Source organism: Poecilia mexicana, unplaced genomic scaffold (assembly GCF_051168715.1).
Source record: "Poecilia mexicana isolate PSO_F unplaced genomic scaffold, ASM5116871v1 scaffold_5, whole genome shotgun sequence".
Taxonomy (NCBI): Eukaryota; Metazoa; Chordata; class Actinopteri; order Cyprinodontiformes; family Poeciliidae; genus Poecilia; species Poecilia mexicana.
The window spans coordinates 27,164,134-27,189,942 of NW_028263374.1; the positions used below are offsets into that span (position 1 = coordinate 27,164,134).

A 25,809-nucleotide genomic window follows, 5' to 3' on the forward strand; every position below is an offset into this window, starting at 1 on the left:
CAAAGAAAAGCTCAGTTTTTGCTCAGTTATGTCGAGTTTGTACCAGAGCTGCAAAACAACAGTAACAGTAGTTGTTTAAAACATAATTAGTCGGTAAAGGGCAGCGTCGGGAAGTACTTTCAGGAAGTAGTTTGTTGCCGTCTTTGAGTGACAGCCCATAACGGGACGGCGGACGGTGTTGTATCGAAAAAGGCACCCCTGCCATGAAAAGCACCCCTGTCGTCGGAAGCGCATTAGAAGGCAGATAGGCAGCCCGCAGAGCCAAGCCGATACTCAAGATGGCAGGTAATAACACTTTTTTAAACCATATTTTCTTACAAACTTTTGGATTTTTTTGTTCTAGATAAAGTGCCATTTTATTGTTCAGAGATGTATTACTTGAACTGCAGTAACTATTTCACCACTTGTTTGGTGTAATGGTAAATTAGGAAAGCCGACTCTAGAGCAGGGCTTGGACAACCCGTGTTAGCAGACTTAGCAAGACTAGCCTATTCGCTAACGAAAGCTAATCAGGAGTGTCGAAATGGGTCGTTTCAGAAGCGTGCTTTGATAATTTATTTTCAAATTGAGAATGCCGTATTATAAAATCACCGAGTTAGTTTTATTTAAATACAGATTATCTCTTTTGTTTGGATGATTTTCGACCTGTTGTAAAAGCAAATGCTATCGAGTTAACTTAGCTAGCGTTAGCCGGGTAGCCACAGTCAGTGTCAGCCATAAGCTGACAAATCCTGCCATATATCATAACAAAGTGTATTGTTTGTTTTTGGTCGTTGGGTATATTGCTGGTGCCTTAAAGTCTATCGCAACGTTTTCTATTTAAGTTGTAAAACACCAGCTCCACAACATCGTTCCAAGTTTTAGGGTGTTTTAAATCTGGAGCACATTCCTTAGCCTCAACAGCTGTAAACACAGGCTTCGCCTCCTGGATCCTTTTCTGGGCTCCTCTTTGAACTTTCTGGTGTTATGATGTATCAATTACTGAATGGTATAAAAAGTCGTATTTTTTATTTGTTCTCTAATAAAATCCAGTAGGTTTAGAGTGTGTTGGTCAATGCAGGAAATGTCCCATCAGCAGTAGTTCTTTATTAGTAAAATAGGCTACGTACATAACAATATACATGTACATAAAATAAAGGACAAACATTGTAATTTGGAACGTATAAGAGCATAAAGTATGTAAACATATCACAGTCGGTTGTATCAATACTCATGCAGATAATATTTCTTTATCATTGTTTTATGTTGGCTACAGATTTTTTGTTTTTGAGAAAGATTTTAGAGTTTTGAGATCCTTATCAGGTTTCTCATAAATAATTAGATCGAGTAATTGGTAGATACAAGTAATAAATTGTAAGGCTTATAACAGGTTCTCTTCTTGTCACTCTGTAATGTTATTTGTAGGAAAACATTTATTAATAGTGCTTTTTGCTGGAAATATTAATGATTATATCATTATTGGCTAAACTACAAATTTTTTAAGTTTCCTGAAACTCTTATGTTAGTTTTAAAATCTCAGCTACTATAAACATACATTACTTGAGGGTATTAAAGGCAGTTAATCCATCCAACTATTCCAATATATTATCAATTTTCAGCATGAATACATGGTCTCCTAATAAAATGCTGCACCCAAAATTATTATTATTGTGTTTGCTGCACTCGCTGACATGATAAAACAGTTAAGATTCAATATATTGTTAAGTTTTGGTTATTTGATCATTTTTAAGCATATCTATTATTTTATTAAGCCAAAATAAATTATATGGGTCATATATATTCTCTGTGTAATTCCTTTATTGGATTTAAAAAATAAATAAGCAGACTGAACTTCTTATTACAGGAGAGATGAAATGGATATGAGGCTTTTTCAATTGCGATAATGCTACTAAATATTATACTGGATCCCATGATCTTCTTGTCACATAATTGAATTATCCACCTTTGAACTGCATATCTTCCAAACAACTTCAGCCTGAAAACCTCTGATTTTATTCTAAGAGCTCTGTTTAGTAAAAATGTTTTGATATGAAATGTAATATCAAAGTATACTAAAATATATCAAACAAAATATGAATTAGTAAAGCAAAAGTGTAATTATGTATCTAAAAGATAATTTAGATGTTGAGTTGAGAGAAATTATCTTATGCACCAAAGTCTTAATCATAAAGTGTGTTAAAATTTAAATTGTAGGCACAATAAAAGATCAAATGCAGTCAGTCACACCTGATGCAACGCTGTTGCTCACCAGACGTTTATATTTAGTTTATAAATTCAACTCCCCACCTACTGTTTTATTGTTGCAGGTCTATCTTTATACTTTGAAGATGGCCATGATGATCTGGACGATTGTAAGTATATCAATAAATCTGTATGACAAAATATAGACACTTATATTTAAAAAAAACACAATGAATTTTATTCTGCCTAGAGGTTCTTTTGTTTTTGGACAACTTTTTAGCGTTGATACTGTGCTATCATTGCAATTTTACAGCCTAACGTGTCTAATTTACATCAGCCAAATTAATTAAACACAAGTAAATCTTATTAAATTGCAGAATATTCAAGCTCAAGAAAATCCTGCTATTTACCTCTGACATAAAACTTTTTATAATGTCACATGAGACTGCTGTTCTATACATTTTTCTTGACTTTGATCTAGCTTACAACAAAATATTTTTTTTCCACCCATAGTTGGATTTGATGATTACGCTGCAGATTGTGATGGCATCCGTATCACAGCATTCCTCGATGCTGGACAAGACAACCTAACTCCTCTGGGAAGGCTAGAGAAGTACGCCTTCAGTGAAAATACGTTCAACAGGTAAGTTGAGTTCTGTGTTCAGTCGGCTAATCCTCCTGTCCTCTAAAAACAGGTCAAACACTAAGATCACCACCTCTTTTGCAACCTGTGCTTGACCTGTTTGCTGCTGATATAGTTTTAGAGAGGGAACAATCTAACATTTGTCTGAGAATCAAACAAATTCTCAGACAATTCTCCCTCTTAAAAAGGGAAGACCATCTTTGCTTTTTATTTTATCAGAAGTAACAAATATTCTTAATACAGCAGTATTTCTGTTTTCACCAAATGATACTCACTTGTGTTCTCTAAAAAATCATGAATAGTAAAAATATGCATTAGTTAAAGGGAAACAAATTTTAAAAATCTCTTTATCTGCAGCATAATTTTGGCGTCTTTGCAACAAGGAGACGTCAACAAATAAATCAGTATTTACATGGAAGGGATATTAACCGGAGTCAGTCATTACTAGGAAATTGTGCAGCAATAAAAAAAAATAATGTTCATGGTCTAAATAATAAATTGCATTAGGTTACGTAGTGAAATTGTGATAGCAACACTTTGTTTTGAAGATTTACTGAAATTAATTTCAGTGAAAGAATGTCAGAAAAGTGTTTGAATGTTTCCTTCTCCCTCTTTATATGTAGAATTTCTTTAATTTTAAAGACAGTTATGTTCTTCAGTCTGTTTTTGCCTGATGCAGCTTTCATAAATAACCCCACAGTCCTAAAGTCCTTTGTTTTTGTCTCATGTGACCCTGCAGCTACTGATTCCAGCTGTTGTCTTCATGCTTTTTATGCTCTGATGTGCAGGGCTAAGCCATCCTCTTATTTTGAAATAGATTTGTGTGGAATGTACTTGCGTTGCTTTTGGAGCTGCGTGTTGTGCTTTGCGAATTTGACCCTTGTAGGTATTGGCAGGCATACCACTAACTTGGAGCTGTTGCTTTCTAGGCAGATCGTGGCGCGCGGCCTGCTTGATGTGCTTCGAGAGTTCAGTGACAATGAAAATGACTTTATCAGTGTCATGGAGACAATTGCCAGAATGTCAGAGGATGGAGGTAGATGTATTTTCTTGTCATTTTTTGTTTCAGCTGCCTTGTTTTAGTTTGGTTTATTAAATTGAAGCTGTGATGTGTGTGCTTAGAGCCCACTGTGCGATCGGAGCTGATGGAGCAAGTTCCTAATATTGCCATGTTTTTGCATGAGAGTCGGCCGAATTTCCCAGCCGCCTTCTCAAGATACTTGGTACCCATTGTGGTCCGGTATCTTACAGATCCAAATAACCAGGTAGGTTTCAAATAAATAACTTCTTTAGGTGAACTGCAAAACTAAGCAAATCATTTTAAGTACAAATAAGTATGTTTTGGGGAGTTTAAAAACGGAGCATTTGTGTTTTTGCATGTTGACTTAACAATCGACCCATTCATCGTTTGCAGGTGCGGAAGACGAGTCAGGCAGCGCTACTGGTTTTATTGGAGCAGGGCCTCATCTCTAAAGCTGACATGGAGACCAAAGTTTGTCCTGTTCTGCTCGAGTTGACAGAACCAAGCAGTGATGATGACTACAAAATTGAGGCAGTTGCTGTAAGAAACATTTATTCATTTGACCCATTTCTTTTTTCTTATGTTATCATTAGAGACCATCAATGCATAGAAATAAACCCAGTTTGATTTAGATGACTTTTATCGACCTCCTTTTACTTGAGCTCCTGATGTGCTTTCGTTCCGTCACACAGATCATGTGTAAAGTTGTCACCATGTTGAGCAAAGACACAGTGGAGCATCTGCTGCTGCCACGCTTCTGCGACCTCTGCAGCGACGCCAGACTCTTCCAAGTGCGCAAGGTAAAATCTTTCCTTTTTCACATTCAGAAATCTGAAGATGATTTGTAGGTTAGTTGTTGTGTTGCAGCCTAAAGTGCGGCTCAGACAGCAGGCATGTGAGGTCAAGTTTAATTCTGTTTGTGTTGCTCTGTCAGTGTGAATTCAATCAGTCTGTGAATCAGCCTCAGTTCTGTTTCGTCCAGCGGCTTTGCTGACACTACGCCGTTGTTTCCCCCGTGGAATGTTAATTCTGTCTAACTGGTGCCAGTTGGTGTCAGGGCTGCAAATGTGGTTAAACATTGCCAAGTATTTTATTTTTTCCCTTTGTAATTCTGTTTTAACTATGCCCCCATGCACAAATGTATGTACTGTGATAATAATCACAGTACATCTCATCAAAACATACTTAAAGTATTAAATTTTGTCTGAAGTGTTTGACCCCGTTTTCTCCCCATCATGCTTGTTACAGGTGTGTGCAGGGAATTTTGGGGAATTTTGCTCTATTGTTGGTCAGGAAGCAACAGAAAAACTTCTGGTGAGAGACTTCAGAATACTTTTTACAACATTTGTTTTCATAATGTTTTTTTAAATTTTGTCCCTATCAACAAATCTCACAGTTTGTTTTATATTTTTAACGCAGATGCCGAAGTTCTTCAACCTGTGCTCCGACAGCCTTTGGGGCATCAGGAAAGCGTGTGCTGAGTGCTTCATGACCGTCTCCAACTCCACCTCTCCAGAGGTGCGACGCTCAAAACTGTCCCCGCTGTTCATCAACCTCATCAGTGACCAATCACGTTGGGTGAGTCTCACAAACTGGGAAAAATGTTTGCGCTGTAAATGATTGCGTCGAAATGATTGGGACATTTATTGTGACAGTTAAAATTTAAAAAAGAGGAAATGGCGCCATTTGAAATGGCTTCATCTTCAAATTATATTTTATCTAATATTGTGGTTTCTTAACTCATTAAGTCTTGTAAAAACAAACTTTTTCCACCTTCAGGTGCGACAGGCTGCCTTTCAGTCTCTGGGGAGATTCATCTCCACCTTTGCCAACCCCTCTAGCACAGGCCTTCATTTCAGGGAAGATGGTGCTCTTCCAGAGGTCCCCAGGTGTACAACGGACAAGTAAGACCATCACTGAACTTTTATTATAATGACTCTGGATCACATGTAGGTGTTCTATGTCATGTTTGTTCTTAAACCTTTCCAAAATGTCTACATTTGAGCAAAACCGGTAATTTCAACATGTTGCAAGGCAGTGGCCATGTAACTTCTTTCAACACCACTTTTATTCATAGCCTCAAGTTGCTTAAGAGTTCTCCATCCAACTTTAGCGTGCCATCGAAGGAAAAGGCGTTGTTTTGTTTGTGTTTGAAAAGAAGCACTGCTTTCCCTTTGTAACTGCTGAATCAGGAGCCACGGATTGGATTGGATGGCAGCTTTAGTTTCCTTCTCATCAGCACAATGCTGCAAGTTAAAAGTGGAAAAGATGTTTCTACAGGACAACAGGAAGTCTTACAGCGAGTTATTTAATCTGAGACAATAAACCATCACTCTTAAATAAAGAGATTAACTGTCTTGATGTTTGAGTGTCATTCATTCTGATTACTGATTGATTTAGATGTGTTAAAACTAGTGGTGACAATTAATTAATCAGAATTAGTTACATTTTAATCAAACTATATATCCACAATGTAAGTAGCATTTGCAATTCATTTAATCTTTTTACTGCTAAACTATTGAAAAATAGACATATAAGTTTAACAACAGAGTTTTACAGTTTTTGATCTGTTATTTGGGTCATTCAACCCTCAGATTGGTTCAAGGGGTTGTTGTACTGATTCAAGTGTTTCAGGAACCAAGGATCATTTATGGTACTTCTTTGAAAAAATACTACTTTAGAAACGCTGCTGCAACAAGTTTAGCATTGAGATGGTCCTGGTCCTAATTAATAATGTTAAAATGGTCAAAAAGTAACTCTAAGCAGGTGGAGTTTTAGCCTTCATTTAAAAGAACTCAGTGTTTCAGCTGTATTGCAGTTTTCTGGAAGTTGGTTTCAGATTAGTGGTGCCTTTATTTAACACAACCCACCAGGAGGGTCGGTGTGGCACAAAGCAATCCCTTTTTGACCACGCTCCGTTCTAATAAAACAATCCAATTCCCCTTTAAAAGCTGTAATTATTGTCCAATTATTATTAATTATTATTCATAAAGATCAGCGTTCAGATTCCTGCAGATGCTGAAAAAAATTTGCAAGAATAATTCTGCTACGTTTCATGGATACCTCAAATGTCGAGGACTGTTGGGTTTCTACAGGGAACTTGTGAAATTTGCTTTCTACTGTCCAGTAGAACGCAGATATGAGTAATGAGTTACAAAGTTTTTTTTCTTTTTTTTTAGGAAATGTGTGTGGTAATAGCTTGTCATGCACAAATTTGTCACATTTTTGCTTCAGACAGACTAGATCGGATGTTTTCTTGGCTGAGGAAGCTGCAGCTTAGTCACTGGTTGAATGAATCACGGTTATTAATGAGACATGATTATCAGCCTGTTCTTCTCTTCATCTGCGATAAGTTTCATTACCAAAGAAATAGACATAGACAGATTTTATTGTTTATACAAATGAAACTCTGTTTTAACCATAGAACTCTTGCTTGTAGAGAGTTTTAGGGGAGTTTCACACCTGATAGTCCAGTAGAATCAGTTCGATTGGGAGCCAAAATTGCAGTATTTGTTATATTATCATCCGGTGCGGTTGGCTTTGTCAAACAATCCAAACTAATTGGATTGTTTGATAACAATTGTTCACTTCCTCACCTGTGGCGGCGCTGCATCAAAAATCACTGAAAACCTTTGAAGAAGACTGAGTGTAACTTCTTTGCGCTCAGTGTTGCACCATTTCTGGTGTTGAATTTTACGCGTTTAGGATTTCTCATTGGTTAAACACCATGGCCCATTTCTGCCACAAGTGCTAGACTTGGACTATTTAGATTTAATTGGATTTACCCAGAATGCCTTGCATTATAGTTTGCTTCCTGCTTTTGGAGTGGTTTCCAGTCAGTTTGGTGTTCAAATGTGCATTTGAACCACACAAGAGTTCACTACAACCAAACTGAGCTTTTTTGAGTTTGATTGCGCATTCGCACCTCCCCAAACGAACCGCCCTGTCTACTTCAGATATAACTTTGTAAAGTTACCAAAATGGCAAGCACTGATTGTTTCTGAACTTGTATTTCTTTGCAGCAACTGCTCTCTGAACTCCCTGAACTGTTCCGACATTAGCAGCTGCCACAAAGACAGAGCCATCACACACACGCCTCCCAACCAGGACGGCCGAGCCACGCCGTCGCCGGAGCACGTGGCAACGCCAGACTGCGAGGACTTGAACCACCTCGAAGACCAAGGCCATTTTTCTGTTCCCGGCTTGGCTGTGACAGACAGCCCCCTGGTTACAAACAATGCTAAAAATACAAAAGAGACGGAGCAGGCCGACGACAGCTTTAACTCTTTCAACTACTGGAGAGAGCCTCTACCTGACATCAGCAAGGATCTGGAGATGCTAAACTGTCAGACATCAGAGGAAGGGACGGAGGAAAAGGTAGAAGAGGAGGAACCAGAAGAAAACTGTTCAGAGTCTAAATCCAGCCATGGGAAAGCTACCAGTGATCAGATCCAGAAGGTTTTGGATTGTTTGCAACCTCACATTGATGATCCAGATGTGCAAGGTGAGTGTTTGATGCCGGAATGTGAGACAGTGAGATTTCTGGGAATGCAGATTTAATTACAGATGTGGTTTACCTCCCAGCTCAAGTTCAAGTATTGTCAGCAGCTCTGAAGGCTGCACAGCTCGACAGCCCAACTGAACAGCAAGCAGAAGAACTACTAGAATCCAACCCTGAAAGCCTACTGGAGGACAAATCCACGGATATTCAGCCGTCTGAAACGGAGGAAACCAGCACAGACGAGGAGCAAACGGCAGAAACTCCTCCAGCCACAGAGCCGAGTCCAGTCCAAGAGCAGGAAGATGAGCAGACACAGACGGAGCCGGAGGAGGAGGAGGAGGAGGAAGAGGAGTCTTCTCCTGACTCTCCAGCGCCAGTAAGACACGCTTCAGATTGTTAACATTTGGTCACATGTAGATAAGAAATGGTTTTTGGGCAACATGACTTAAAAAATGAACCTGATTTTTTTTTCTTTCATACCAGATCTTTTCTTCCTTTTTTCTTCTTTCCTGCCTTCTGAACTTCCTTCTTTCTTTATTCCTTTTTCTTCCTTCGTAACTTACTTTCTTTATTTGTTCCTTCTTTCCTTCATTCTTTCGTTCCTTCCTTCCTTCCTTCCTTCCTTCCTTCCTTCCTTACTTAATTCCTACTTTTCTTCCATACTTCCAAACATCTTTCCATCCCTTCTTTCTGCATTTTGTTCCTTTCTTTCCTTCCATCCCTTCCTTGCTTCCTTCCTTTCTTTCTTTATTTGCAGTAATTAAGTGAAAAATCTGCAAAATGTGCCAATATTTTACATCTGCTCATTTGATTAGTCATCAGAATAATGGATTACTAACGTAACTGTTAGCTGCACCTTTAATTTAAAGTGTTTTTTTGTATATAGTCAGCTTGGTTTGTTCTATAACTGTATTTTCATTTTTCTCAGGAGTCTGAATCAGACGAACCCATAGAGATAGAGGAGGTAGAGGTGATACAAACCCGAGGGTCTGAGGACAAACCGAAAATCCAGGTCAGTTTAAAAACGCCGGCCTGTAAATATTCCACACATTCTGTCTTTCACATGATTATTTTTTTAAAAATCTTACTCTCTGTGCTCCGTATTTGCAGAACGTTATCCCCCAGCAGCTGTTGGATCAGTACCTCTCCATGACGGACCCGGCCCGGGCGCAGACGGTGGACACAGAGATAGCCAAACACTGTGCCTTCAGCCTGCCTGGCGTGGCGCTCACGCTCGGCCGGCAGAACTGGCATTGCCTCAAGGACACGTATGAAACGCTGGCCAGTGATGTTCAGGTAGGAAATCGGCCCAACAGTCTGATAGAGATGATTATTTACAGCCTAGATTTTATCTCAGTGGGACGTTTTTATGTTTAAGCAGCTGTTTGAGCAGCCAATCGGGGGGAAGTTAACTTTTTAACAGACGTGATAATGCAGGTTTTTGTCTAAAACCTGGGGAGGGAGAACTTTTTAGGATGCATTAGATTATATGTAAATGGGTATTTTAATAATTTTTAAAGTGTGGATTAAGTATTTTGTCCAAAAATAAAACCAATTTCTTTAACGGTTTATGAACTGTGCTACTGCAGATTTTGAGAAATGAGCTCGAACAGCATCGTCCCACCTGTTCGTCAGCCTGATTCTTTAATTCCTATTTTTCTTAAACGTAGCTTAGCTTTTCTGAGCCACAAACACAGTGTTGTGAGGCGCTAACAAGACAATTTCTGCAGAAAAGTGATACTTGAAACTAGGGCTGAAACAATTGTGATGAATCAATTATTGAAATAATCATTCACTAATTTAGTAATCGATTCAATGTTAACTGGAGCATACGAACTAAAAAGGTTCTCCACCAACATGCTGTGGGCGAACGGAGAAGGGTAACCATCGTCAAGCCACGCCCCGGCCCAGTCGAGGAAGGTTCTCCTCGCCGACCGGAGTCGGACTGTTTTATTGACATTCTTTGTCAACAAAGTGGCTTTAGACATTCATGTGGGGTGCTTTGGCTAGGGTTACCAAGGGACCAGCCCCTATACATTTAAAGCCGGGGGGGCGGGGGAAGAGAGACAGAGACTGCGGCGGCAGCGTGTCGGTTGGTCTGTGTTACCCAGAAAGCATTTGGGCACAATATCGCAACACCAACACCGTGAGTGAAACAATGACTGGGGCAGCCTACTATATAAAGTACTCGGGGACCACTTCATTATTATTACACATCCACATTTGTAGAGTACGGTGGCAACCCTAACTGAAGCGTCTTATTCTATGCGCCTTATATATGAAAAAGGTTTTAAAATAGGCCATTCATAGAAGGTGTGCCTTATAGTGCGGAAAATACGGTAAATTGACACAGAAGCAACTTTTCCAGTGAAATCTTGTTTTTTCAGTAGTTGGACTGTTTGTTGTCTGGAGTCCATGTTTCCTCTAATAGGACATTTTAATTATTTAATAGTCACAGGTCATGTTGTTACGCCCTCCTTCAGTTAATGTAATATTTCTATTCTCACTCGCACTCCTGCTGATTCCATCCTGACAACTTTAAAAGTCAGGGCAGCTCTACAGGCTTTTCCTCAAGTTGAATAGTTGGAGGACATGTTGGGACAAATAGATGCTGGTGTTGTCTTTACATGCCCCGAGTCGTTTCTCTGACAGATCCACTGTGTGAAACTCTTGACTTACCACTGAATCCTTCACTTGGATTTTAATTTTCCACAGTTGGCCCTTAACAGCAGTGTTTTAGCCTAAATATTAAGGTTTTTGCTTGAAACTTGGGGATTCTGTTTTAAAACTTATTTCTGTTATATTTTTTCTTTGACAGATATTGTTGGAAAAGGCAGATTCAGCCTACTTCTGTTGTCATTTTGCTCATAAACTGGCTTTTATGTAGTAAGAGTGCACTTTGTGTTCTTTATAAATTAAAATGCAGGTCATTTAGTTGGGATAGCCTAAAAAGTCTGAGACTGTTTTCAACTATTAAGCCACAAAACTTTAGTTCTACTTGACTGAAGTTGGGGGGGGGAAATTTCACAGATGGGTGGAAATTTAGAAACATTTTTAACCAGATTGTTTTACTTTTTTAATTTTTTTACTTTGTAAAGTGTTCTGATTTCTACTGCAACGAGAAAAAGACCAAGTGACAAGTTTAGAAGCCTGAGGTTGGCCTGTCGCAATAAATCAATTAATGATGAATTGAAACAAACGTAATAATTTCAATTTGGATGATTTATTGTTGCTTCTTTTTCTCTTTTTACCAAAAACTGGATGATAAAAGTCTTCAGTCTGGTGCTTTGGTGTTAGCTAACTCTTTGTTAAAAACACACTTTTGTTTACAGAGATTTATTAATTAATTTTATTTGTTCTTTCTGTTGTTTTTGTTTATATTGGATATTTAAAATGTCTTCCAGTTCCAATGTTAAATGTTCACTAGAATTTAAAGTTTGAATGCGTTTCTTCCATTATTTGAAGAAGGTCTCCAAACTGCAGAATTATTGTTTGTTGCTGCAACTTCTGGAACAATTTATCGTCCAGTAAAATGGGTTATTGTGACAGGCCAGTCACAGCAGATTTAAACGTAAAAAGGTTAAACTGATGCATCAGGTTAAATTTCAGCTTTCCTCAAAATTATGCTAGATGTTTACTAAACATTGCTTAAAGGTTGCAGCAATTTTTTTACGTTTTCTTGCTCAGTGGAAGGTGCGGCGAACTCTGGCTTTCTCCATCCATGAACTGGCGGTCATTCTTGGCGATCAGCTGACGGCGGCGGATCTGGTGCCCATCTTCAACGGTTTCCTCAAAGACCTGGACGAGGTTCGCATCGGCGTGCTTAAACACCTGTACGACTTCCTGAAGGTAACATCTCTGGTTCAGCTGATGGAAAATTGACGCAAAATACTCATCAAATCTCTGCTAACGAAGCTGGTTTGAACTTCCTGCAGCTGCTGCACGCAGACAAGAGGAGGGAGTATCTGTACCAGTTGCAGGAGTTCATGGTGACGGACAACAGCCGCAACTGGAGATTCAGATATGAGCTGGCAGAGTAAGTTTGCTTTGATTTTTGTTCTATTATTTGTCATAATGTGCTGTTCCTTTTTACCTTTTAGTTGACTATATTTACCTTTTGTCTGCGTCTCCCTCCAGGCAGCTGATCCTAATCATAGAGTTGTACAGCCACTACGACGTCTACGACTACCTCAGACAGATAGCGCTCACGCTTTGCTCTGACAAAGTGTCAGAGGTCAGGTGGATCTCCTATAAACTGGTGAGTTTGAAAAGTATTTTAGAAGAAAATAAATTACAGATGTTAAATGTTCAGATATTGATATATTGGTCATATTTGTTATGTGAGCAGCAGATTTTACGTTGCAAATTCTAACAATTTTCATCTGTAGCTTTCATCTGTTGAAAGCTACAGATGAGCCTTACGGCCTTTGTGGAAGAAACATGATGTCTCTGAACCTCAAAATTCAGACTTTTTTTTTTCCTCCAAATTCTAATTTAGGATGGTTTTTGTTCTCAAAATTTTCTTTTTCTCAATTTTTTTCTAAAAAAAGAATTGACAAAAAAATATGGATTTTTTTTGTTGTATTTTCTCCTGTGGAATTATTTTTTTTACTGTAAAACTGAGATTTCTGTATTTTTCCTCTTATTTTTTCCTCAGTTCTCTTATTGTCCAATATTTTTTGTTTCACATGGAAATTGTCTTTTTCCCCCTTTGGGAATACTGTTTTTTTGCTGGGTTTTTTCCCCTTACCCTATTGATTTCTGTATGTTTTCATCCAGGATTTTGTTTTCCATCTTAACCCACAAAATTCTGACTTGAATCTCAAACTCTTATTTTCCTCAAAATTCTTCAGAATTCCTTTTTTAGCTGTTTTTTTTCTCTTCTCATCATAATTCTTTTTTTTTTCTTTTTTTTTTTCCCTTCCAGTGCTCCTAAACCTCTTCCATAAAATGCTTGTTTATTCCCGGTAAGCGTAGACTGACGGCTCGTTTTTCGCTTTGTGCTCTCAGGTAGTGGAGATACTGCAGAAGCTTTATGCATGTGGGGCCGATGAACTTGGTCTGAACTTCATCAACGAACTCTCAGTCAGGTTCTGCCACTGTCCCAAGTGGGTGGGCAGGCAAGCGTTTGCTTTTATCTGCCAGGTCTGTACATTCCTCCACTTATTTTAATATTTCTATAGCTTTTGATGCCTTTTTTTATTGTAAAATAGTTTTTTTTTTTACACCATAATGGTTGTTTTATGTCATGTCAGTATTATAATCTCCAGAGGGATGAGAATGCGTTTTGACCGTAAAACACTGGCAGAAAGCCATTTCTCGATTAACCGGTCTGATTAGATTGTTTCTGTTCTCGTCACATCTTTGCATCATAAATACTTTTTCCCTGGGTGCTGGTTGCAGCTCAGTCTGAGTGTTTGTGTTTTTGTTGAAGGCCATTGTGGAGGAGGACTGTATGCCCATGGATCAGTTCAGCCAGCACCTCCTGCCCAGCCTGCTGAGCCTCTCTGCCGACCTGGTGGCCAACGTCCGCGTTCTGGTGGCCAAGGCTTTACGGCAGAGCATCATGGAGAAAGGTAACTTGGAGATGAGCTCAATGATTCGACAAACAATAAGTTTAAAGGAGAACTATTATGCAAAATTCACTTTCTGCACATTTTACACCTCTATTTGAGGTACAAACAAACACCCTGATATTTTTTGACATGTTTGTTTTTTGGTGTCTGGAAAATTAGCCATTTCAAAAACCTTCCAATTATTGAGTTGCTGCTCCGTTACCTAGCAACCCAAATGGATCTCCAGCAAAACTTTTTCATATTCCACAAATGTCCAAAAAAAAAATCTTGCCTTTAAAGAAAAAAACGTGATTAAAATCACACATGAATAAGTTTGTTCACGTCATTAAAAAACCTGCCACACCATCAGACTCCAACTACTTCCTGTCTTATTTTTTGTGGTTTGTGGGAGCAGCAACATCTGGTTATTAATCATGAGATGCGAAAAGTGTTTTCATTACAATTAAGCAAAATAAGCCAATTTTGAAGAATTTTAATGAGTTACAGCAACATTTGATTTTCCTTTGGGATCAATGAAATATTTTGAATTTGAACTGAGTTTTGATATGACTAGAGAAACCACCTCAACCAAGCACCAAAACTTTTTCTTTTTAATCAAAAAACAAGATTTTTTTTTCTAAATTTCCGTATCTCTATTAAGTACATGTATTTTCAAAACGTCAAATTGTGATGATAGAAACGCAGCTAATGGCTGCTAGAAAAGAAAAACGTGTTGTTGGCCATCCATCCACAACCCACTTACTGTATTCTTGTTGGTCGTGCAGGAGTCTCTACTAATACTTTTCACAGATGTATGGTTATATAATTGCACATCTGTTTGCAGCTGTTTTCACATGCAAGTGTAAATGTTGCATTGTGGGTTGTGGCTGGCAGCAGCTTATTTGGATTTAAAGTGACAGGAGGCGCTGAAGAGGTGACCAGACTAAAATCTCATTATTATTAGGAATGTTTTTATCGCCCATAGACGGATCCTAACCTGTTCAAGGAAGCACAACAGGTCACCTTTACAGCTTTTCTTCCCACTAATTGAGTGTTTTTGTGTTCAGCTTACTTTAAGGAACCAGGCTGTCCCTACTCGGACAAGTTGGAAGAAACCGTCATGGCTCTGCAGTCTGATAAGGACCGGGACGTCCGGTTCTTTGCCAGCCTGGACCCAAACAAAGGCCTGATGGACACGGCTCCATTGATCTAACCCCGCCCCTTCTCCCCACCGCGTCGCAGCCCACCTGCCTGTCTTACCTGTCTGTCTGACCGACCGACCGACGCACAGCCGGCGTAACGTACTACACCAGCACCTGACCGGTCCCAAACCACTGGCCTGTTGGGCAGACCTGACCACTTCCTGAATCAGGACCGATGTTCGGATCAAGACTCGAAGGGACGGCGCAAGCCCGTCTTCTGGTTAGGCAAAACGAAGCGCACATCTGTTAAAAAAACAAGCCTACTTCTCAGAGCTTTTGGAAAAACAACCAGACTCGGGCGGCTAAGCCTGACTGTTCCTCCACACTAACATCCACCGCAAACTCAAGTCAGGCTTACCTTCTCCAAAGCGGTTTCTAAGCTTGATCTGATTCAAAATACCTTTTTTTTTCTCAACTCTTCTTTATGTGGGCTTCTAAACCAGTGGGCCTCGGGCCGCCTGACTCTGTGCACTAACTCAGGGGGACTTTTCTGAACCTGAACAGCATTATGAAGCTTACAGCTGGAACCTCTGAGCAGAAGACCAGCCAAAACAAGTAGCTCTGCTGGTAACTCGCCTCTCCTCCTCCTAAAGCGTGTCTCAGATGTCTGTTTTTTTTGTTTTTTGTTTTTGTTTTTTTGGTCATATTTTCCCTACTTCTCATATCACGTTCTCTCACAGAAACCACTAATTGCTTCACAGAAAAAGCATGATATAAAACCATATCGTGAAACTTTGAAACATGTTTTGGAAAAGCAAACCCTCCCCTCAGCTTTTCTCTGACATGAAGGGGGGAAACGGGTTCTGAATGTCCATTTTTCTTACATTTTCTGAAATAAAACAAGGGCTGACGATGAAGTGACACCATAAAAGAGAAAGAAAGCAAGCAAGCACACTGTTGAATAATGCATGTTTCCCCTCATGTAGTGTCTCTCACTTCCTTTAATGTTGACGTCCTTTTGGTGAATCTGCCTGGTGGGTTGTACAGTAGAAAATAGTGTTGGTTGTGTAAAGAGCTTGAAAGATGCCTGATCAGATTCCCTTGCTTCATTGGGATGATTGGGGGTTTTTTCTGTACAGTGTGAACCTTTTGAGGAGGAAAAAAAAGTATTTTAATGGAACCAAGGCCAGTTTAGTCGAGGTGCGTGTGAATAAACGGAGCAGTCACCAAGTCACTTTTTTTTTTGCCGTCTCTCAAGCTCAGTTGTGTTGTAAATTGTTTCCCCTTTCCTTTTTATCTTTTTTTTATTTGTGAATGAGCTTAATTGGAGAACTAGAGCTGGTTGTGGTTTGTGCTGTGCATCTCTGGTCTTTGCTTCCTTTGAAAGGAGAGCTCACCGCAGTAATGGCGGTGTCCACTCATCTCGTCTGTCTGCATTTTGTGTCCCCATCTCATCTTTTTTTAATGTAGTAGAACAGTTAATATATACATTTTATGAAATTTATTTTTCTTTTTCAATTATACACCACAGTTCAAAGATTTTATATCCTAACTTTACAAAATTTACAACCTTTGTAATATTCAATGGTTTCTTTGAAAAAGACATTTTATGTAATGTTATTTTTAGTATTCTGTAATTAAAGTGATGAAAAATAACTGTGTTTGTCTACTACATATCTTCTGCTTTATAACTTCTGCATATGTCTGATATTATATACCGCATCAGACGTCCAGGTCATGTTAAAAAAAACTCCTCCGAGTGCTGAGCGAGAGGGAGTGCTTCAGAATCGCTTTCTGTGGGGAAGTGGGCAGTTAAATAGCTCAAGGGGTAGTGTAATGTGGCCTCCTGACCGCGTGGTGGCGCTCTCCCCAGAGCACCAGTTTCCGCATCTTATGGAAGACGAAGGTTAGCTAGCTAGCTAGATATCTGGATTCTTGTGTGCTGACATTGAAGCACAGAAACTATCGTTTGTTGCGTTTACTTTTTGGATAAAAAAAAGGTAAGAAAACACAGATTTTCTATCCATTTATTCCAACAGTCTTGAGCTGTGAGCGTTTAAGAGTAACTATGTTGTTTGATTTGGATACGTCTGTCACCAGATCCATAATCTGTGTGTAATTTCATTTCACTTTTAAATGCTATTGCTTCTTTTGATAGTCGACATATCTGTAGAAAAATGTAATTTAATTTCTCAAACACATTTCAATTGGGTGTAAAGTAATTATTCATTCTCTAACTCTAAAACTGGGAACGACTGACACGAATCATTTTATTTACCATTTTACCAGATACTGTTATGAGACAAAGTTGTAAACTGTGGTAAGGTTTTTTGTTACAAAAATTTGTTGTCTGCAGGAATGGAATAAATAACTTAAAATATAAGAGATTTTTAAAAGCACACTTTTAAAAGAGCACTGAAATCTTATTTTTAAGAAACGTAAATTTTAAAATCTAGTTTCGTGTGTGTAATTTGTAAAATATGTCTGATTAGCCTTGTACACTGAACAAAAGCATAAACGCAGCACTTTCGTTTGCTCCCATTTTTCATGAGCTGAAGATCTAAAACACATCACAGGTTTATGAACAATGTTTGAGAGAAATTATTTTGGTGTATATAGAAAATGTTTCAGATCATTTTATTAAGTGTATGGGAATGTTGAAATTGTCTTGTCTCCAGAGTTGGGTAGTAGCTAGTTATATTTACTTAATTACATTTACTTGAGTAACGTTTTTGAAAAACAAAATGTACTTTGAGAAATATTTCTACTACGCTACACTTATTACTTGTATTTGTTTAATTTTATTATAAAGTATCGATACTCTTACATAAGTAAAATTTCTGGATTCTCTACTTATTGGAAAACAAACATGTTTTAACCAAAAATTTACCAGACACAAACACACACCTGCAGTTTTTGTTAAAGTTTTGGAGGTTTTATAGTGGAAGAAACTGATTTAGAAAAATTTTATTTTGCCTGATTTTGTTACTTATATAAATTGTAATTTTGGCCCTTAAAATAGCAAAATTTCTACTTAACATTTACATGTTGGTAATGTAATTTTTAAATATTAAATGATTGATAATATGATCAACTGCTCAGTACTTGAGTAGACATTTTTCCAAATACTTTTTTACTCTTGAATAATCTTTTGATGGCTAAAGTTTAATTTTACTTGAGAAAAAATAATTTGAAGCATCACTACTCTTACTTCAGTACAGTTTTTGGGGTAATCTACCTGCCTCTGCTTATGTCTTGTATGAATATTTTTATCAGTTGGAACCACGGAGGATTAGTAGTAAACGCTTTAGTGATAACTAATTGGTTAATAATTTAACAAATTGGACTTGAAAATGTTCAGATTAATTTTTATACTTTAATTTCTGTATGTTATACATTATGATAAAATATTATAGTTTAATTACTTGGATGCTTTCTGCCATGGAGGGGTCCCAATATTTAGAGATTATTTATATAGTTAAAGATATTTAAGCAGTTTTGTCTAAGCTTTTTGCCTCTAACTACTCTACTTATCAATTTGTCAATTTTATTGAAAGATGACTGATTTTTTTACTTTTCAGTCTAAGTTGTGTACTTTTATAAAACATAAATTCTTCCAGTATTTCCATATCAAAAAAAATACTTGTAATTATCTTAAATGTCCTAACTTCAGCTTCTAAATGTACCAGTTGAGTTAAACCCAGTTGCTGCAGCTGCTCCAACTTCTCCTCTCCTTCAGGACCATCACCATGGTGACGGCAAAGCGTCTGGCTGATATCGGTTACCGCGCTTTTTCTGCCTCAATGATGCTGCTGACGGCATACGGAGGCTACCTGTGTACGATGCGAGGAATCCGGTACTGGGAGAAGCAGAAACAGCTGAAACTGGCTGCAAAGAACCAGGACCCTGAAATCATGAAAGACTGACGTCGCCTGGACTGGACTGTTACTCCTACTGGACGTTTCCCTCTAAGCTGTCTGAGTGGTGAAGAGAAGGATTCCTCCCCGAATGTTTATCTGTTCCCATGCAGATTTTGTTTTTCTTTTGTTGTATAAAACTTAACCAAACAATGGTAGAGAATATATTTTGCCTTTGTCACATGTGCAGAGCATAATTTCAAGTTTGTATTGCATAAAAATGCCTTAAATAAAAGTGACAATTTCTCACAGTTCTGCTTTAAAAGAGACATCAAACAACAGAATATATTTGAAAATACATTTTTACAAGCACTCAAGTAATCTTTTTCATGGTTCACATATACCTGGAGTTACCGGCTGTGAAAATCTCATACACGATTGGTCTTGGATGAAGTAGTAAAAACAGTAAAATAGGTTACAAAGTAGCCAGACATTGTTGAAAAGTAAGTCCACATCATTTTGCATAACTGCCAACTTCCTGTTACTCATTCAGCAGGTTTTCTGTATTTCAGAGCTGATAAAAGCCCAGCTGTAACACATGTTCATCTTTATTTGAGTGATACCTGCTGTGGAATGGTGGCACTGTGCAAACTGTTGTAAATAAACCCTTCAGGATAAAAATAACTAAGTTCCTCTGACCAATAAAACTGGGAGAGAACATTCAAACTAACCAATCTCTGCAGTCAAACTCATTAATCCCACCGCCAGGAAAAATAAGGCTACGCAAATCACATGATTCGATTTCCGCACAACGCTGTCAGTGTCTGCACATCCATCCACCGATTCACAAATCTGTGCGCTGTCAGTGTTAATATAAAGTGGGAGAGAGCCAAGCAGGTCAGGCAGACGTAGCTCTTTGGAGGCTGCAGGGGGCGCTGTCATTACACACCTTTGGGACAGAAGGCAGAATCCAATATTAAAACTCATATGAAAAATCAGTTCTGTGTTTGTCATTAATAAAAGTAGACCATTTGAGTTGCTTTTATGCAAAACAGCATCTAGATTGTTTTTTTTTTTTCTTAAGACTAAGCAATGGGACAAGAAGGCTGGTTCTGTTTTGGGGAATATTGTGACTTAAAGTTTAGAAAATTATACATTATCGTCTTTAGTCAGAGGATCCTTCAGAGTCTGTAACACTGTTTGCTATAGGACATTCTTTGTCAGCATCTGCAGCAACTCTGAAAAGTAAATTTCATAATGACTTGCAACATTTAGTTTTCCTCTTGTATAAAAAAAAAAGTAATGAATTTAATTTTTGGAAGAAGTCTTTCAGTATATTTATCCACCTTCATAACTTTTTTTCCCCAAAACTTGTTCAAATCTATCTTTCATTTAGCTCAGATCTTGGTGTGACCCAGTCCTGAAACTTTAATATTTTTAGTCAACCCGTTGTTGCTTTAATTGGACGCATGCTGTGGGGTTTTTTATCATGTTGAAAAATAAAACTTCTCTTCATTGCCAGTTTTCCAGCAGAAATAATACGGTTTTGATCAACATTTACTTGTAATTAAAGCCGTTTTTCATTCCCTCCACTTTAACTCCCAGGTTCCAGTTTCAGCTGAAGAAAACACAATGCCCTCACCGCCGTGCTTCCTGGTGGGTAAGGTGTCTTCATCGTCTCGGTTTCCCCAAATGTGTCTACGGCTTTAATTTCATCAGATTGCTTAGACTTTACTAAATGTAGCCACCTTATTTATTTATTTTTTTAAATATCTTTATTATTGCACAGCAATACAATAAAATACCTTGTATGAATATTTATCCATGTTGTGTTGCATTAGTTGGTTGAGATGTTGCATGTTTTGGACACTTATTCCCTCTGGTTTTGAATGCTGTGCAACTCTGGCAACCAGTGTTGTGTTCAAGACCACCTAACCCGAGACCAAGACAAGACCAAGACCAGAGTGTATCGAGACCGAGACAAGACCAAGACTTTTAGGGTCCGAGACCAAGTCAAGACCAAGACCGAGGAAAGTCGAGACCGAGTCAAGACCAAGACCAGCGGCCCGTGCTACATGACACAATAAAATGTAAAATATGATCGAAATTGCTTCTCAGAATAATCTGAAAGATCCATATTCCCATAAAAACACCTAGATATTAAATACTTAATACATTTTACCAATATTAAATATTCCATTTCTGTGTTACAATGTGTGATGGTCTCGTGCCATCCCTAAAAACATAGCACCCTGGGAATTTGCCCATATTGCTCATATAAGAATCCACCACTGTTGCACCATTAAACATAGCAATTGAGGCAATGCCCTGATGGTAAATAACACTCAACTATGAACACTGACCAAGGAGCAACAAGCAAGAAGTAACCAAACAGAAGGCGCTCATCGGGACTGTTTTCACTCTCTCTCCCAGTACATGAAGCCAGGTAGTCTGACACCATGGCAGACATTACAGCTGCCACTTTGAACAAAAACAATCAAAGAGCAATGTGCATGCTCTGCGTGCTCTTTCGTTCTTGTGTTTTAGTTATTTGTTAATTTAAATATCAACGTACATAATTAAATGTATGTACATTTAATTACATACATACATAATTAAATGTATGTACATGGCATGGTACACAATGATGCAGTGTACACAGAGCATTACTACAACAAAGAACGGGTGTTCTGTCAGATCAGCATACGTTGTCAGATAGTCGTACGCTTAGCTCAGACATGCATACGCTGTCATTACCATATGATTTTATTTAATCAGCAACATAGAATGATGACGTAGATCATCATACACTTGGTTATTAACAGTTGTATGGCATCCAGCTGCAGCCAGACCTACTTTAAATACACTTTGAAACCACGACAATGCATGTATATCTATCTAGTTATCATATTATGTCATATTATAAACAATTTAATGACTTATTTTTGTCATAACTTGTTGCATATGCTGAACTGACAACTCCACTGACGGTCGGACTTCTTAAGGCGCATGCGCTGGCATGGTACTCACTGCATGTATGCTAGGAACATAGAATCATGACGTAGATCTGTTATTAACAGTTGTATGGCATCCTGACTTAGCGGTTAAGTGAGTTTTACACGGGCGTGTGTTGTAGCTGACTCCAGCTGCAGCCAGACCTGCTTTAAATACACTTTGCAACCATGACAACACATGTATATCTATATAGTTATAATTGAAAACAATTTAATGACTTATTTTCGTCATAACTTGCTGCATATGGTGAACTGACAACTCCTCTGACGTCGGACTTCTTAATGCGCATGCGCAGGCATGGTACCCACTGCATGTATGCTATTCTGACAGCACACGGTAATCTGATAGAACAACGGCTCTCAGTGAGTGACACTCCAGTCCTATCTAATAAGTAAAGAGCCGTGGAGAAGAATCGACTGTTTCTGAATGTCACATCACTATATTGCAGACTTTTGGACATAGCGTTGTCCTATATATGCGACAAGTCAGTCAACATCTCCGCACAATAATTCAGGCAGAGTGACTTTTTTTCATCACAAATTCTTATGTGTCTCTGTACAGCTAGCTTTGCTAACATCACGTTAACGGAGCTTACCTTCTTTGAGCTACTTTTCTAAGTGACGAAAATAGTTAGACGTTGTCCCCATCGTCTCTGAAAACGAAGCGCTGCTGAGTTAGCTGTGGCCATCGGATTTCTTACTATTTATGCAGCGCTATTATATGACTGACGATTAGACAAACATTTTCTGCCGCTGAGACAAAACCACTGCGCATGTCCTGGAGCGCCATGTGCGAGTGAAAGGTGGGGAAGGGAGGGGGAGGAGGGAGGAGGGAGCAGCGCCGTGCGCGAGTGAAAGGTGGGGAGGGGAGCGGGAGGGGGAGAAACGCGTAGTTGCTTGGATTTTAATCGGTGAGTTTTGCATCCACTGAAAACAAAGATGTTAACAAATAAACTGGACAGTATGCTGCACGTTTAGTGATATTTTCACAGTTGCGGTCTAGACTGGTCTTGAAATAAAATGCCGAGTCCTCAGAGCCCGAGACCGAGACAAGACCGAGACCAAATGCAGTCGAGTCCGAGACGAGACCGAGACCATCAGAAAACGGTCTTAAGACCGGACTCGAGACCAAGACCGATCTCGAGTACCACAACACTGCTGGCAACAATGTGTTATTTTTGACAACTGGGAGCAGCTAACCAGCATCTCAAAAGCTCAAATAATACCTGAACTATGATCCCAGAGGAGTTGAAAAAGAGACAAAGTTCAAATATGACGGCCAGACTGAGGCTTGAGGAGGAGTGGCAAAAGCAAAAGAGGTGGATTAGCATTGCTTATGGTGTCATCCTGGACGTTTTACTATTGAATGTTCTCTCTGGTGTCTGGTTTCAGTCAGATGTTTCTTCATATTTATTAGAAGACTGGCTGCTAAAGGAGATCCTTCCTGCCCACAGCATCACCAACCACAATAACTCCTGAACGAAATTAGTTACATTTAATTTACCGTTGGGATGAACAAAGTATTTTTGAAATAAATATTTTCTGTTTTTTTATTACCATCTTCACTATGTTCTATTTTTAACTAATACCGTTGAAATTATTTATACATACCCTCTGGCAGATACTTCTTGATAATGAAATCAGCGTCTAGTTTTGGAAGATGTGACAAAAAACTTGAAGAGCAGGGATTTATTTGGAGTCAGTCACTTGATTGTAGTGAGTAATTCTGCATTGCTTCCTCCCATCATAAAACGACATAGTACACTAATGCCACTTTTCTTCATCGTTTACCAAAAAGATTGTTTTTTGTCTTAAATTACATAGAATATGTTGCGTTTAAGTCGGAAACTGTTAACCTTGGTTTTGTTTGTTTACGTCCCAAAGAACTGGGGTTTTAAAAGCCATAAAATCCATAAAACTCATCTCCGTCTAAAAAGCAGCAGCTTCCGGTCCCATGCGGTGCTGCCAAAGCTCCGTATGAGCTCCATGCCGCAGTGTCTCTCCAAATGCTCCGTGGCGTGTTCTGCAACGTCGCCGCGGATCTTCAGGGTCTTAAAGTGATCGAAGTCCGAGCGGCCCAGCTTCCTGAGGCGGCGGGCTGCAGAGCGGTAACATTTCCAGGGCTGAGCCTCCAGCAGGAGGTGGCTGCTGATGGCGGCGAGGCGCGACAGCAGCTGCAGCAGGCCTGAATCTCCGTGGTTCAGGTGGACCCACATGGTGACGGCCAGGCACAGACACAGGTGGAAGTGGGAGCAGCTGTGCTGGCTGAGGAAGTCTTGCAGCTGGTTGGTTTCCTCAGTGATGTCCAGCTGGATGAAGGAGACGTTGCTGTGGAGAGGGTTGGTCTGCTCTGCGCGCTCAACAAGAGTTTCATCCAAGTCAAACCCCAGAAGGTGAACTGTGCTCTCCCCTGGTTCCTGGACAAGATGCTTGTAGACGGCCACACTCAGGTCCTGGTGTTCACACAGGAGGAAATGAGTTATTGTTCAGACAATGTCAAAAGGAGGTTTTCTTTTCTGCTTAAAATTTAGTATACACCAGGGGTGTCCTAACTATTTGCCACATGGGCCAAAATCATGAAGTCAAAAGAAATAGAGGGTCATAAAAGAATAAATTATTTTACCTACACAACAATAAACAAAGAATGCAATGTTTTAATTAAACAAAGTAGTCAGGTATGTTGCTGGGAGGGAATGTGTAAATTATCACAGATCCAAAACTCAAAAAAGAAATAGAAAATAAACTTTTCACATGTTGATGTTAGAAACATTTTTTTTCCTGCTGCAGATGCTTTCTTTGCAACAAATAACCAAGCAGTCATTAAATGAAATGAATGCAATGTACTGCATTTTTGGCACCAAAATGTTTGTTTTCTTATTAATAAAGGAACTGAATTATTTATTTGCATTTTTATGTAATCTAATATTATATGGAATAAGCGTAAATCCCAAACAGTCTTTAGTTATTGGTCTATGATATGAAGCATGGTGGGGCATTGCAGTTGGTGACGATGGGGACCGTCATCAATTTATGGAATAAGAAACATACATTCAACTAATCTACCTTTACACTACAGCAGCAAACACAAATACACTAAAGTGACAAAATAGAAACAGGAATGTAAAAAACGCACAAAAGGCACCACCCAAGAAGACTGCTATTATCACCACGTGCATTTTAAATAACAACACAAACAGGAAGTGTGTCACTTTCGTACCCCTGAGTTACACCCCACGTCCAGGATGAGCGTGGGCTCGTCCCCTCCATCCCTGTAGCCTAAATCATGAAGGAGCGTTGCTGGGATCAGACTCAAGCGGTTTTCCGGAGGGTTAAAGCTGTAATAGTTTATAAAGTTTCCGTAAGGAGCAGCACCAGGGTCTTTTACTGCATCGTCAGGGTCTTTAAGATTCGGACATGTTGCCATCGTAACGTGTGTGCTTGAGAAAAGATTCCGGGTGGAAATGTCGTAGATGGGTTCCACTAGTTTTTCTCTTATTTTCACGCGTGCTGTGGGCGCGGCCATTTGAAGAAGTAAAGAAAACAGTTTGGGCCTCCCTTCTGAAGCTGCTGCCCCCACGACCCGACCCCGGATGAAGCGGAAGAAAATGGATGGATGGATGGAAGAAAACGGTAGCTAAAATATTCACTGTTATATTTATGTTTCTTGTTAACACTATACGTAAATGAGTGCAAAACACTTAAAACGACGCTTACAGTTTTAAAATATGATGCTTAATAGAGTTAGTTTCATTTAACACTTTTTAACTTTAATCAAAACTCAAATTCAAATGCAAGATGTTTTATTTAGAAACTGAAATGTCCATTACATTGTTTTATTTTAAATAGCCTAACTCGATTTTTCAATATCAATATAGATTGTAACGAACCCCAGGTT

At 38.9% G+C, this 25,809-nt stretch overlaps 3 protein-coding genes across 3 annotated transcripts; 2 read left to right on the top strand and 1 right to left on the bottom strand.

The window, feature by feature from the left end:
* The first annotated feature begins 15 nt into the window (after positions 1-15).
* ppp4r1l (protein phosphatase 4, regulatory subunit 1-like) lies at positions 16-16,699 on the top strand. Its single transcript, XM_015005656.2, has 20 exons — positions 16-285; positions 2,307-2,351; positions 2,695-2,824; positions 3,754-3,860; positions 3,947-4,089; positions 4,239-4,385; positions 4,538-4,645; positions 5,094-5,159; positions 5,265-5,423; positions 5,625-5,749; positions 7,868-8,349; positions 8,430-8,722; positions 9,275-9,358; positions 9,457-9,642; positions 12,034-12,195; positions 12,282-12,382; positions 12,484-12,604; positions 13,357-13,491; positions 13,781-13,922; positions 14,969-16,699. Exons 1-20 carry the CDS (start codon positions 279-281, stop codon positions 15,112-15,114), a joined length of 2,889 nt encoding a protein of 962 aa, XP_014861142.2. The 5' UTR covers positions 16-278; the 3' UTR covers positions 15,115-16,699.
* A 198-nt stretch (positions 16,700-16,897) lies between these two features.
* Positions 16,898-19,211, top strand: LOC106929010 (cytochrome c oxidase assembly protein COX14 homolog). Its single transcript, XM_015005661.2, has 2 exons — positions 16,898-17,043; positions 18,783-19,211. The coding sequence occupies exon 2, from the start codon at positions 18,793-18,795 to the stop codon at positions 18,967-18,969; it is 177 nt and encodes a 58-aa protein (XP_014861147.1). The 5' UTR covers positions 16,898-17,043; positions 18,783-18,792; the 3' UTR covers positions 18,970-19,211.
* Positions 19,212-19,218: 7 nt separating this feature from the next.
* On the bottom strand, positions 19,219-25,485 carry bcdin3d (BCDIN3 domain containing). The gene is made up of 3 exons (XM_015005658.2): positions 25,132-25,485; positions 23,526-24,367; positions 19,219-19,849 (listed from the first exon to the last, which is right to left on the bottom strand). Exons 1-2 carry the CDS (start codon positions 25,435-25,437, stop codon positions 23,834-23,836), a joined length of 840 nt encoding a protein of 279 aa, XP_014861144.2. The 5' UTR covers positions 25,438-25,485; the 3' UTR covers positions 19,219-19,849; positions 23,526-23,833.
* Positions 25,486-25,809: the final 324 nt, after the last annotated feature.

Excerpts from the sequence above, each read along its gene's own strand:
- ppp4r1l (XM_015005656.2), top strand. Across the intron at positions 4,090-4,238 it reads TTACAGATCCAAATAACCAG|GTGCGGAAGACGAGTCAGGC; the intron begins GTAGGTTTCAAA and ends CATCGTTTGCAG. Across the intron at positions 12,196-12,281 it reads ACCTGTACGACTTCCTGAAG|CTGCTGCACGCAGACAAGAG; the intron begins GTAACATCTCTG and ends AACTTCCTGCAG.
- LOC106929010 (XM_015005661.2), top strand. The coding sequence starts at position 18,793 with ATGGTGACGGCAAAGCGTCTGGCTGATATCGGTTACCGCGCTTTTTCT.
- bcdin3d (XM_015005658.2), bottom strand. The coding sequence starts at position 25,437 with ATGGCCGCGCCCACAGCACGCGTGAAAATAAGAGAAAAACTAGTGGAA. Across the intron at positions 24,368-25,131 it reads ACGTGGGGTGTAACTCAGGG|GACCTGAGTGTGGCCGTCTA; the intron begins GTACGAAAGTGA and ends TGTGAACACCAG.